This window comes from Furipterus horrens, unplaced genomic scaffold (assembly GCF_987537825.1).
Source record: "Furipterus horrens unplaced genomic scaffold, mFurHor1.1.pri manual_scaffold_1, whole genome shotgun sequence".
In the NCBI taxonomy this organism is placed as follows: Eukaryota; Metazoa; Chordata; class Mammalia; order Chiroptera; family Furipteridae; genus Furipterus; species Furipterus horrens.
Window position 1 is genome coordinate 166895025 of NW_028327171.1, and position 14105 is coordinate 166909129.

Below are 14105 nucleotides of genomic sequence, written 5' to 3' on the forward strand. Positions count from 1 at the left end.
ACTACTGCTTAGTTTGTCAGCCAGTTTTGGGAGTGGAGGCGGCAAGTGGGAGGGAAGAAAGGGACATACAGCTGGTTTTCTTTTTCTATTATTAAATCCCTTGTTATTTCATCATCTTCACTTTGGAGAGTCTTACTGCAGTGTATTTTGCATAACTGTTAACTGACCAAGGAGTACTGTTTCATGCTGATGTGCAGGAAATATCAAAATCACAAATATTTTCAACCTCTGACATAGTCAAACTGCTTTTGCTATGAACTGGTCTCACAATCTTAAAGGATGATATATTTTTACTCAAACACACTAAAAATTAAACAGCAAACACAGAACCATAAATCCAATCATAGAGTAAGCAAAGATGGAAAAATATAAGAGGTAACCAGGAATGTGCCATCACTTCAGGAGTGGAAGGAAAAAAACCAAAACAATCAGTGATATTACAGAAGGGTTGAAACAATCACAAATGAGAAACAAGTGCAGGGTGAAGGCAAAAGGAAGAAAGGAGAATGCACAGTGGACTACAGTGAAGACGGGTAATATTGTGCGTTCCTGCCCTTTTGCATGTGGTGTGCCTTGATTCCTGTCTTTTATTAAATGTAGATATATGACTGGTCATAGTAAAAACAGGCACCTTTCCTTAGCAAGTCCAGCAAATGACATACGTGTAGACAAAAGTCTGGGTGCATATACATCAGCTTGTTAACAGTGATGACCTGGAGAGGGCTTTTCGGGGGCACTTCTACTTTCTGTATTATACATTTCAGTATTTTTAAAATGTTTTTAAAGAGCACATTTTACATGCATGTGTAAACAGAAAAGAAAAACCAAAAACACTTTTTAAATAATTCCAACAGGGAGAGGGAGAGCATTTTCCTTTCTCTTCATTTACAAATGTGGATTGGAGGTGCGAAAGGAAACATATTTCCCTTTCTATCACCTTCATCTTTGCAGAAAGTGAAGGAAATTAAACAGGTGCAATTTCCTGGGAACTTATATAATTAAGAGTTCAGCATTTTTCTCAGTTCTCAACAGCCAAGGATAGCCAAAATCTGTGACCTCTCACTCCTGGCATTACTCCTATGAGGCTTATAGTCTCAGCGGTATTTGGTGTTTCTTTATGGGCAATCTTGTGAGCATATTAGTCTCAGCTTTCCAAATAGTTTCTTGAGAACAAAAATAATATCGCATCACCTTGGAGCCAGTGTAGGCACTTAAGTATTACTTGATTGGCTGACTGATCACTAAATTCTCTTGGAAAATTTCTGCCTTTCTTCCTTACTCTGAATAGATTCTTCATACTCCAGAGTGTATAAGTAGGTGCTACTTTCCCAGGGATTATTAACTGGGAATAGATGGAAGTCGCTAATGCTACACATTAATTTAAATTTCATGAGGGGAAATGCACACTTCTGCTTTAATCTAACTTCCCTCAGAGCCATTTCCAAGAGATGAGGTCAGGGAAGCCTTGTCCCTCAAGCCTGCACAGTTCCAAAGCCATCTCTGACCAAAGCAAGCAGTGTTATCAGAAAATTTGGATGCATCAGTGGGTGAGGTCTGGGACCACCGACATCCTCTCCCTATAGCTTTCCCATTCCTCCTTCCCTTGATCCCTGCCAATCATTCCAGGGGGGCAACTGCTCCAACAACAGATAGGCTGTTGCTGCAGCATGATTTCTGCTTAGAATCTCCCATAATATCTTTCAAGCCAAGGGGTAGAATCAGCTTAAAAATATACTGGCCAGACTGGGCCTGAGAACAACTCCCTTGGTGAAATGTTTTGGTCTTAACCTACCTCTAAGTTGGCCCTGTTGTTGCATTCCACTGCTTACCCTGACAGACTGCTCAGGATGGTGTAGCATGCTATTTGCTGAGCCCACCTGGACTAGGTCTGAACATGGCTGTACATCCTGAAATCTTCAGAATTTCAGTGTAGGAGGGGCCTGAGGGCAATCTTATTAGAAGGGGGTGGGACTTGAAGTTCATTTGCAAAGGAATTATATGACTGAGAATATGTCATTAGACAACCAAAAGTGGGAGGGGCATGAGGGTCACATACAACTAAATCCCCTCTCCACTTATCTGGGCTCCCTCTTGGCAACTGTAGATCAAGAAAAGGGCATGAGCACAAGCAGAAATCCACGTCATTTCACAACTCTCTTGCATGTGGCATTACTTTTCCTCAAAAAATATGGAGCATTTACACATGTTCTCTAAGGGTACCCCTAGATTACCAGTAACAAATCCATTATTTTCTCAAATGTTTGGTATAGGAAATTACTTTCTGCCAGCAAGTTGGCTAAAAGAGTGTCCTAGAAACTTTGTGCTTAAACATAAAATCTTTTGAAGCTAGATCCTAATTTGAGAGGGGTCCAATCAGTTACAAAAAGAGGTCTCTGTTGTATGTGCAGATTATATATTTATGCAGGATTTCTAGTCCCTTGGAAAGCATGTTTGACTTAAACATGTAAATAAATAAAAGTCTTTCTTCATACTAAAATTGGACAAATTAGAAGGCAAGATTGGGAATACTCTTCTGAAGCTATACAGTAAAATGCTAAGAAATGATCCTGAAATCTAACCAAAGGTTAATTTTTCTGATTCAGATGGCAAAACTGATGAGCAAGTTCAGGAAGGGTGAATGAAGGCTAGATGGCAGTCCCACAGAAACTGTGCCGGTCCCAGGGCACCACTGACTTAACAGGCCATAGAACCTGCTCTGTGCCCAGTTAAACATACCACAGTTTCTCAGTTAGTTTTACATGTTCACATATAACAATTTTATTCTATAGATAGGTAAGCACCTTAGTCTTCATTTAATAGTCTATGTTTTTAAGTACCTTGCATTATAGGTAATACTAATGAATATTTAAAATCTAAACTTGTGAAACAAGTTATAAAATGATGCATTACAAAGAAAAATTTGTTTTTAAGGGATTTCATTGTCACATAATTCCCAAGAACATTTTAAAAATATAAATGTGAATTACAAATTCAATACATACATTACAGAAACTGATATAATTTAAATATTATCACAAACTATAATGAAAAAGTTAGATGGCATAAGTATATACTAAAATAGCACTAAATAGAAGGAGGAAGGTAAAACTGACTTCCCCAAAATATAAATATCAGAACTTATTTCTCATTTATTTCTTTTCTAGAAAAAGATACAAAGACTTAAAAAGATGCTAATAAGACATGATCTTTTAAAAACCAAGGTAAAGACCTATAAAACAGTAATTAATCATTATTAATAAAAATATTTTAACACTGATGAATGAATATTTTAGACACAGAAACTGAAGGTATTAAGAAATTATTCTTTATTTCTTGAACCCTGGTTTTGAAAAAATTATTCAACTTTTCCTCAGGAACCCCAAGTACAAAATCTGAATAATGGAGGGAGTTCAAATCAGTGACCCACAATGGAATTACCTTTCATGCCACAGGTGGCAAGGTGTGCAGTAGTGAATCAAGAGCGGTTACTCATTTAGGTGAAAGCATAATGCCCTGTATGCCCAGGATCACAGAATGTTAGAATTGCAAGGGGTCTCAGATTATCAATGGTCTAGCCTTTTTGGTCAGCGTACATATATCATAATCTGATGATTTAGGAGGACACATGCTGGCAGCTTTTAATCCTTCTAATATCAGAATGATGTGGTATGAAAGAAGCCAAATCAAGGATCAGTGGATAAGCTATCACCTATGCAAGTTATTATCTGCTTCATTTCTCGCTCATCTTAGATATCCACATTTTATGCTAAACTAAGTGGAGATTCCATCATGGAGGTGCCACCTGAGTCCTCATAGTGCTTCCTTTTCCATGTCCTTCTAGCTGCAGAGGAATAAATTATGCAATTATTTTCACCAGGTTGGCTGACCTAAGTCACATGACCATGTGTTCTATTTAAGATGTGTTTGAAATTGGGTTTAATGCCTTCTGACCTTTCACTGGGGACTTCTAGGTTTCTTTTTTTTCTGCACACTTCCAGAGACTCTGTACCCTGCTAACTCACTCTCAAGCTCTTTTGCTGCACTCAGATTGTTGGTTTCAGTTATAAAAATAACAGATTTACCATATTCAAAAACCCACTCCCTGGAATTGATCTGAGTTTGAAAAAGGTGGGGATTGAAATAACCTGTAGGAGTATTTTTCATTCTCATCCTTGTACATCTTATCTACCTCAGTGGAAAACATTATTTCTCTTTATCTTTCAAGGTGATCCCAAAGCAATCAAAACTGGATCTCCAAGAAGTATAGTATGAGTATGTGCCCTCTAAAGAACTGCCAAAATTCATTCTCTTTAAAAGTAAAAAATATCAGGACTATGTAGCCATTAAAAAGAATGAGCTCGAGCTAAGTTCTGAGATTTGATGTTTGTGATGAATGGGAAAAAGCAAATCCTAACAGTAAGTGTGTGACTCCATTTAAAATATTTATACATATTTGCCTGTAAAAGGCATAGAATGATGCACACAGGGGTTGCATCTGGAGAGTGGGGTTGTGTGGAGTGAAGACAGGGTGAGGAAAGGGACTTGCACTTTTCCCTTTACTCACTTCTGAATTGCATGGATTTTTCAGTGTATCATCAAATTAAATTCCTAAAAATTAATTAGAAAACAAATTTACCAAAAATCCTCATCAATCTTCATTGCATTTAAAATTTGGGAAACTGTTACATTCTTAGTTTGACAGGTTCCATGGAGAGTTCAATTCCTTCGCCAGACATTCCTTGCGTAGCAGTTCTTTGCTGGGCACCAGGGTACCAAGATGAATAATATCTGGTCCATGACAGGATGGAATCTGCCCCAGAACGCAGATAAGAGGAAAAGTGAATTTGGTACAAATGGACACTGTCATCACTGGGGATACATCAGTTCCCTCACTTGAGTCACATTGGCCTTCTGTAGGCTGCATCTTTTGGCAGCGCAGTTGGTATACGTCATCCTCTCATTCTTAAAAGTAAAATTTAGGATTAAGACTCCAGTCAATACAGCTAAGCGGGACCAGGGGTGTCCTTGGGAAATGAGAAGTCCCCTGAACATACATACTGGAGCACTCAGAACATATTTTGCAGCTATACATAAATCCTGTCTTGTCTGGAGTCTGCTGAGTAATGTAAATTATGGGACTGCCAAGGGGCAGCTGCTGACTTTGAAACAAATTTTACCTTTCAATTGAATCCAGGTAAATAATTTGCAACAATGTGGCAAACAATGCAAAGTGCTATGTTGAATGTTAGATTGTGCTTTATTTTTTCCTCCCAACTTCACGTTTCCATGCACCAAAATGTTGATGCTACAAATATCGGATGCCACGCTTACCTGATAGGCTTCTTCCATCCCACCTGGGCGCCGGGGCTCAGACCGAGCGCGCGAACTGCGGCTGGAGCCCGCCTCTCGCGGCCGGAGCGAGCTCAGCCGGCCGCAGGTTCCCTCGCTGGCCCCTGTGCCGGAGCCCCTCAGCTGCCGGGGCTCCCGCAGTCAGGCCCCCGCGCGCACGCGCGCTCTCTTCGGGCGGTCTCGGAGCCTTGGCTCTAACGCAGGGCTGCGACTGGACCGCTTCGGTGGGCGGGGAGGCAACGGAGTTCTTGCGGCCACGTGACCGCCGCCAAGATGGCGGCGCCCAGCGGCGTCCACCTGCTCGTCCGCAGAGGTAAGTACCTGGAGGACGACCACGCGGGGGTTTGCATCGTCGCTTACTCGCCGTGCACTTGGTTTCAAAGGGATACACATTCGCGCTCAGACATCGCGACGCACACGACTCTACTTTCAGTTCTACGGGTGCACGCCGCCACACACGATGACACATTGACCCACAGCAGACACAGGCGAAACATTTGTTCACTTGTCACTACCTAGATCACGTCCTTGCGTGACATCTATTCGCAGTCACTCCTTGAGATTTATGGGACGGTGTCCGAAGTTTTTTCTCCCTCCTCGGTTGTACAACATGATTATTGTAGCAAACTTAACTTATTCTGGCTGCGAGGCAATGAACCTGAGGTAACTTAAAAGCGCCTGGACACCCAGTTGCCACAGAGAAGGCACTTGTATCTGTTGTTTTTGTCGGCATGATACAACACTCTTTTGGGAATCTTGCAAAATGTGATTGTGTTGTTCCAGAGACTTAAGGTTAAGGAGACATTACGTCTGGGTAGTTCTCAGTGTTATCCTTGTATGAGAGGTAAAATTTTAGTAAATATGCAAATACTTCAGCAGCTGAATTAGGGAAGTCTGTTAGATTTGAACTAGTTTGTGAGTCTTTGTTGAAAAGAGGGGGAACTAACATATTTTGAGATATTACTTATGTGTCAGGCATGTAAGAATAACAATCCTGTAAGGTAGATATTATTTTTACAGTAAATAACTATGTTTATTAAGTACCTTCTAGTATGTGACACTTTGTTAAGCACATTACATATGCTAGCTACCTTACAAAACCCGATGAGTTAGGCATCCTTCCCTATTTGCAGATGAGAAAAGTGAGACGGAGAGGTTAAATAGTATGACTAGTCACACAGATTGTAAGAAGCAAAATGGGCATTTGAACATGACAGATTTTTTTTTTAAAGCTCATTTCTCTGAACCACATGGCATGGTCTCTCCATAGAAATCAGCGTGCAAAGTTCAGGTGCAACAGGACAAATATGATGCTTCCCTGTGTGTATGTGTGTGTGTGAAAAGCAAAGAGGAAAATATTTTTACAGAGGAAGGCGGTTGGTATGTGGAAGATGAGTAAGGAGCCAGAGGAAGATCTGAGGTGAGAGATGTGTACGGAGAAGGTGATGGAGGCGATGTTTTGAACTGGTTGACTGGGAGAGTAGAGTCTACATGAAAGTCCAGCCTTGTGAAAAGAGCACCAATTTACATCTCTTAAGATCTGGGCTCCAGTCCAAACTCGATTTCCTAATCAAGTTACTTTTCTGTTCCCTCTTTTGACAAGAAATAATGGCGGTTAGATTTCTTTTTTGTGCACTACAGGGAATAGTGAAGAGGATCTGGGGAGAGAGTCGAGGTAGAGGAGGAGGCAAAACACTCACATGCATATATATATATACACACCTATGTATGTATGTCTATGTATATACTCTGCAGATTACAGAAATAACATATTAATCTTTTTTGTCACCATTTTGACAAATGGTAGTTCAGACAACCTTGGGAAAAGTTACTAAAGAGAAGCCAGGCAGGGTTATTGGTTCCTATAAGCCATCCCACTAAACCCCACAGTGCTGCAACAACTGAGAAAGGGATCTCATTCGAGGAGGAAGGGAAAATGTGTCATCAGGAAGAGATTTAGTGATGGGAAGAGGTCCCCTTTATGGACTATTCATAACTAGTTTTAAATTACAGACAGGTTTCCTGTACCACCTGCTCCCTACCTCCCTGTCCCCTCAGGTTGAAAATGAAAACTAAATTCCTAAAAGCTCCTCTTTCTTCTCTCTTCTTTCTTTTCACCCATTTAGAGTGATGTGCCTTAATTTACTGTAAGTCTTTATGTGCCAAGATTTATCATCAACATCTGTGTGCATCTTTCCCTCCTAGAAAATGGGAAAAAGACATTTTTTAACCTCTTAAGAAAGGCATGAAGTTTTTCTCATGACTCTACAGTTCATTGTAGCTTTAGTAACAGTATACCCTATATATAGTAGTTACCAACCTCTTCTCACCATCTGCACTTACAGATTGTTAATTCTTGTTGAGCTGTGTCTTTATCTGTCTGTCTTCACAAGTACCTGGCCTGAACTTAAGCTCATTAAAAACATACTGAACTGAGAGACTGTTAAGACTTGTTCTCATGGGCAAAGGGATGGGTAGAAACTATGAGTGGTGATATTGGGAAGGACAGATCAGCCTCTTGGAACCAAAAGACAAGGTAACAAGAGCCTTGTAGGGAACATAGTATCTGCACATAGTAGGTACTCAGTTTTATAACTGAATGAAAGACCTTTCAGAATGGAGCCTCCCATAGAAATATTTGTGCCCAAAAGTTATATGGCAATCCTAAAGACTAATTACCTCAAAATGTCAGTTGTCTTCACATACCAGGCCAAGATAGTAACTTTATTTCTCTCTCTCTCTCATCTCCCTCTAAGAATAATTTAAGGCAATTTTACTTCTTCATACCTTTCTTTGGCACCTGTGATCATTTAATTCCAGGTAATTTGAATTGTGAGTCAGATTTATTAGAGATTATTAGCAAAAAAAAAAAAAAAAAAGAGGTTGGAATGGGAGGAGGGAAGAAGTCTAAAAAGAAGTGCTTAAGCGTTGGCCTGCGAGCCAAGTATCGCTGGTTCGATTCCCAGTCAGGGCACATAACTAGGTTGCACGTCAGGTCCCCAGTTGGGGGCGCAAGTGAGAGGCAACCACACAGTGATGTTTCTCTCCCTCTCTTTCTCCTTTCCCCTTGCTCTAAAAATAAAATAAATAAACAAATAAATTATTTAAAATTAAAAAAAAGGAAGTGCTTAAAGTTTAAGCAGTATAGCCATGGAAGATAAGGAAGCTGGTGGAAGTAAACCCTTAGACCTAAGCACTATCCTGCTGACCTTCCACAAGTCACATAGAGGAAGCTGAACCTGTGAGAGTAGAAGGGCAGACTACTGGCAAGTTAAGCAGAAAGTCTAAGAAAGGCACAGTTGGTGCATGTGTGAAATAATTTGACTGTCCAGAGGGCTGCATGGCAATGTGTATGAAGGTATTTAAGGTATATATACCTTTCATCTAACAATTCTGCTTTTAGGAATTTATCATAAGGGAACAATAGGATGAGTGTGCAAAGATATATGAATAATAATGTAACTTAATAATAATTGGGAAATATTGGACACAATCTGAAATGTGCATTGGTAAGAGCATCCATGGCTAAATAAATTATGGTTCATCCATGCAATGGATTGATATGCCACCATTAAAAAAGATGATGTAGATGTACTGTAGACTTAAACAGCCATCACATATACTGAGAAAAAAAGGCATGGTATGGAAAAGTATGTCCCACTTATATAAACTGCATATCTTTGTTTTCTTCTGTATATGTACACACAAAAAGATACTGAGAATGATGTTCATCCATATGTTCATAGCAGTTATTCTAGATGGTGAGACCGGACTGATTTTTACTTTCATTGCACTTGATATGTTTGGATTTTATACACTGAGCAGATAGCAGTTTTGTTATCCAAAGTGGTGAGAGAGAGAGAGAGAAATTCAAGAGTTACAGAATGTTTGAATGGGACAAGACCCAGGGGAGAATGTTGTTTGCTATGCATACTTTCTGCAACAAAGCAAAATGTCTAAGAAAGGAACATTTTTAAGATTTTCATGATCAAAGAATGATAAATGGAAATTACTTGTATATACTCATTACTATCATTTAAGTTGCATATAATACTACTAGTATTTTATTATTCTTGATTTTTTTGTTTTGTTTTAACAAATGTAAAAAATATTTACAAGTGCTTCTGTTTTTTTTGTGACTCTAAGGCCATAGATTCTTCAAGTGAGAATTCTCTTACCATAGTGGTTTTTCAAAAAATTTAACCTCTACATAGGAGAGGGGCTATTGTACATCATGGAGTAAGTACTTTAAATTTTGTCAGCTGACCTGAGATCATTACTATCTAGTATAGCTTCTGTAGAAAATGTATTCTGTTTTGCCAGACCAATTTAGAATTAAATTTTGGTATGCAGTCCATGTGTGATGTGGAAAATGCTAATGTTAATAAAAAGCTTCCTGTGACTTAAACTGTACTTATGTTGCTAGCCAGAGAATAAAAATGGATTTTTGTTATATGACACTTTTTAACAAATACCTCTCAAAACTATTATAATATGGATGGTTATTACATAGATAAGATATATTTAATTAAAGACTTAAGCGTAAGACTAGAACCATAAAACTTGGGCAGTAAAAATCTCGAGCATTTCTCTTAGCAACATTTTTTCTGGTATATCTCATCTGGCAAGGGGATCAAAAGAAAAAATAAACAAATGGGACTACATCAGACTAAAAAGTTTTTGCACAGCAAAGGAAGCCGTTAATAAAATGCAAAGACAGCCTACTGAATGGGAGAAAATATTCACCATTAATAGACAAGTGGATAAAAAGTGATGGTGCGTATATGCAATGGAATATTTCTTGGCCATAAAAAAGAACGAAATCTTACCATTTGAAACAGCATGGATGGACCTAGAGCGTGTTATGCTTAGAGAAATTAGTCAGTCAGAGAAAGACAAATACTATATAATTTCACTTATCTGTGGAATCTAAAGAGCAAAATAAATGAACAAAATAGAAACAGACTTATGGTTACAGAGAACAAACAGATAGTTGCCAGGGGAGAAGGGGGTTGGGTCTCTGGTGAGAAAGGTGAAGGTGTAGTTACAGAATAGTCATGGGGATGTAAAGGACAGCATGGGAATATCGTCAATAATATTGTAATAACTGTGTATGGTGCCAGGTGGGTACTGGAAATATTGAGGGGAACACTTTGTAAAGTATATGATTGTCTAACCATTATGCTGTGTACCTGAAACTAATACAAAATATTATTGAATGTGAACTATAATTGAAAAATAAAATTTTAAAAAGATATATTTAATCAAATCATGTTCCTAAAGTCCCTGAAGTCAGATGTGTCCCTACACCACATATGTTCTTATGTTCTTCCTATAATATAGGAAGAACAGCTTTCTATAATATAGATAGCTCTTGTCTTCTATTGAAATTGTGAAATTTCACAGTAGGGTACAGGACATGATGAATACAATGCAGACACTAAGAAAAAAAATTGATGTTAACCTGTATTTGTTGACATGGAATGATGTCCACAACTTATATTATTTGGAAAAAGTTAATTATAGACTGGTTTAATATAAAATCCCATTTTGTAAAATCAAATACCGATATCTCTATGTGTGTGTTTAGGTGTGTAGCATATGTACACACACACACAGAGAAAATGGCATTTATCTAAATATTCAGTTTTTAAGAAATGGCCCTTTTTCCCAGCATTGGAAATCTTTGAAAAACCAGAGTGATTGCTACATATCTTAGGAAATTTGGCAAAGATGGGAGGAGAATAATATGTATACAGAGCTTCATTTGAACATCTTACATTACTGTTAAAACAGCTTTTACTTGCAGAGATTGGATTTTCTTTTAAGCTTTTGAATGTGGAGAATTTCAAACATACACAAAAGTAGAGAGAACAGTACAATAAACTCCCACATGCCTGACACCTAGTTACAATAATCACCAGTTTATGGCCACTTTTGTTTTATCTTTACCTCTATCCACTTTCCCTCCTCCAAATTGGATTATTATGAAGCATGTCCCATGTAATTTCATCTGTAGATTTTTCATTATATATCCCTAAAAGACAGGGAACTTTTTATTTTCATCATGTCTTGTACTTATCAATTATAGCATTTCCATGTGGTTCTTTTCTTAAAGTTTTAATTTCTCTGTTGAGATTTCCCAGCTGTTTACTCATTATGTCCATCTTTTTCTTTAAGTACTTGGACATATTTATTTATACTAGCTGTTTTAAAGTCCTTATGTGTTAATTCTGTCATCTGGGTGATCTCAGGGTCTGTTTCTGTTTTGTTGACTGCTCCTTTTTTTCCTCTTTTGATCATGGGTCACGTTTTCTGCTTCTTCATATGTTAACCAATATGTAATTGTATATTTGACATAATAGATAATAACTTGTGCAAATTATGTTGATTATTTTTTTCTTTAGAATATGTTGAATTTTGTTCTGGCAGACAGTTAAATTACTGGCGAATCTTTTTTATTCTTCCAGGCTTGGTTTTATTCTTTGTTTTGCCCTTAGTCCTAGAGTGTGGCCCTTACTCTAATACAGAGATCAGCAAAATCAACACATCCAGACTTCCAAAACTGGACTTCTAATCTCTTGACTAAAATTTGCTCAACTCTAAACACTTTCCTACTTCAGTTGGTGGTCATTTTGTCCTGTCACTTTCTCAGACCCTAAATTTTCAAGTCATTCCCAATTCCTTTCTTTCTTTCACTCTGTACCCAATCTGTCAAGAAGTCCTGTGGAATCTACCTTCAAGATAGACCCAGAATGCAGCCATTTTTGCCACCTCTACCCTCACCACCCTGAGTTGAACCATTCTCATCTGATCTGGCTGACTGCAACAACCCACTACCAGGCTTTCTGCTTCTACCCTTGTCCTGTGTACTTGATTTGCAACACAGCAGCCAGACTGATCTTTAAATAATGTAAGTCAGATCATGTCATTCTTTTGCTCAAAACTAATTTCACTGAGCTTAAAAGCCAAAGTCCTTATAATGTTCTATAAGGCCCTACTCATTGCACTTAACACTTTTTTAACACACTGTGTAGTTTACTTCAGTCTGCCATGTTTACTGTCTGTTGCCCTCCTCCCCACTAGAATGTAAGTTCCACAAGAAGAAGGACTGTTTGTTCTGTTCTCTGATGTATCCCTGGCACCTGGAACAATGCTTGGTACATAATAAGCATTCAGTAAAGATTTTTTGAAAGAATAAATGAAAAATGGCTAATTTATGGTGATACAGTAAAGTTATTAATAATGAATATTTATAAATCAAACAAAATGTTAAAATACATAATGCAAGAGCTGTTAGATATAAGAGGGAAAATGGGTAAAAACACAATCATAGTAGGAGACTTTAGCATGTTTCTGTCTCACATCAATGTTTCTCTCCCTCTCTTTCTCCCTCCCTTCTCTCATCAAAAAAAAAAAAAAAAAAAAAAAATTTAATGGTAATAATAAAAGGAAAAGAGTTCAGAAAGTGAGCAAGGAGAAGTTTGGAGAAGAGAGATCATGAAGGCAGAGTGTTAAAAGACAGACCAAGAAGAAGAAAGACAACAAAAAATATAGGAAAGTAGAGCAAAGAAAGGCCTTCCCGTGATGAAAATGCTCGGGATGCCACTAAATAGAAACTCTCTTGGTTTACTGCTGGTCATAGCTGCTTCAACCCCAGAAGTGCAAGAAGGGAGAGGTTTCCCTTCATGCCCATAACCCTGGGCTGAAGCCCTGCCACGTGTGGCTCTGGGCTGCCATGGCAGGTGTTAGCATACACCATTCTGTGCTTCGTCAGCCACTTTGCCTGAAAAATTCTACTTACCTCGAAGCTCCTCAGACCAGAGGTAATGAACCACGTGCCTGTACATAAGTTATAGGTAGCCTGCCAAGTCGTGAATTCAACTTAATGCAGAATGAGCTTTTAAATTCTGTTTTTACCTGCAACTTGACTGGCTGACTAAGCTGTTCTCCTTAGAGAACATGGGGTTTTTTCCATTGGTTGGTCTGTTTCTTGTGTTTTGCTGAGCTGCAGCTCTAAGTTGCCCTGTCTACAGCCTGCTGAACCCTGAATGAGATGCTCTCCTGGTTGGGCTTCCAGACACTCTTTAGTGAGCCTTGCTTTCTGGTTGCTCAGTCTGAAAGAGAGGATTCTAATTAACCCCTCTGGCTTGCCCTCTGATACTCAGTGTGGTTCAACACAAATTTGAATGCTGATTTTGTGCTGAGTACCAACAAGGAAGGATAAATAATACAGTGCCAGTGGAATTTGATTTGCAAATTTATATGTGCAGTACATTCTGATAAGTACCGTGATGCAGGTGTAAATAGTGTACAAGTGCACGGAGGAAGGATAAGATAGTTTTGCCTCAGAGTGGATCGGGGACCACAGTCAGAGAGGTGGTTGACTTAGCACTGGGCATTAAGGAGCGTACTAGAGAGTGGAATGCTTGTTCTAAGTGGAGTGGAGGAATGTGTGCTAAGCACTGAAGTACAAGAATATAATGTCCTTAGGAAGTGCAGCAGTTCGGCGTGGCTGGGTAAGAGGGGGCTGAAAAGTAGACTGAAGAGCAGAGACTAGACCGATTGTCTTCCTCCCTCCAATACACCTTGATTTAACCTCTTTGCTTCTTTACCCCAGGTGTGTAGTAATAGATTATACCTGCTGCCCTCCTGGTTACTGTTGATTTTCGGTTCTGTATCAAATTAGCCTTTTGACTTCACACTACCTTCCTATCTCACTCTTCTCTATTTATTAACTTATAACCCTTTTTTAA

At 38.7% G+C, this 14105-nt stretch overlaps 2 protein-coding genes across 6 annotated transcripts in view; one reads left to right on the forward strand and one right to left on the reverse strand.

Moving 5' to 3' along the window:
• Positions 1-5364, reverse strand: part of SLC25A12 (solute carrier family 25 member 12) — a 174111-nt gene extending 168747 nt beyond the window's left edge. The window contains exon 1 of the mRNA XM_090280745.1: positions 5332-5364. Coding sequence (XP_090136871.1) covers positions 5332-5349 — 18 coding nt within the window. The 5' untranslated portion in view covers positions 5350-5364. The remainder of the gene's footprint in view (positions 1-5331) is intronic.
• Positions 5365-5581: 217 nt separating this feature from the next.
• METAP1D (methionyl aminopeptidase type 1D, mitochondrial) overlaps positions 5582-14105 on the forward strand; it is an 80945-nt gene continuing 72421 nt past the window's right edge. For 4 of the 5 annotated variants that reach the window (XM_090280747.1, XM_090280751.1, XM_090280749.1 and 1 more), the window contains exon 1: positions 5605-5662. Coding sequence is in view for 1 of the 5 variants with exons in the window: in XM_090280753.1 (XP_090136879.1) it covers positions 5623-5662 (40 nt within the window). In the remaining 4 variants the exon portion in view is untranslated. Of the gene's footprint in view, positions 5663-14105 lie in introns of all 5 variants that reach the window. The other variant, XM_090280753.1, reaches the window with a different exon arrangement.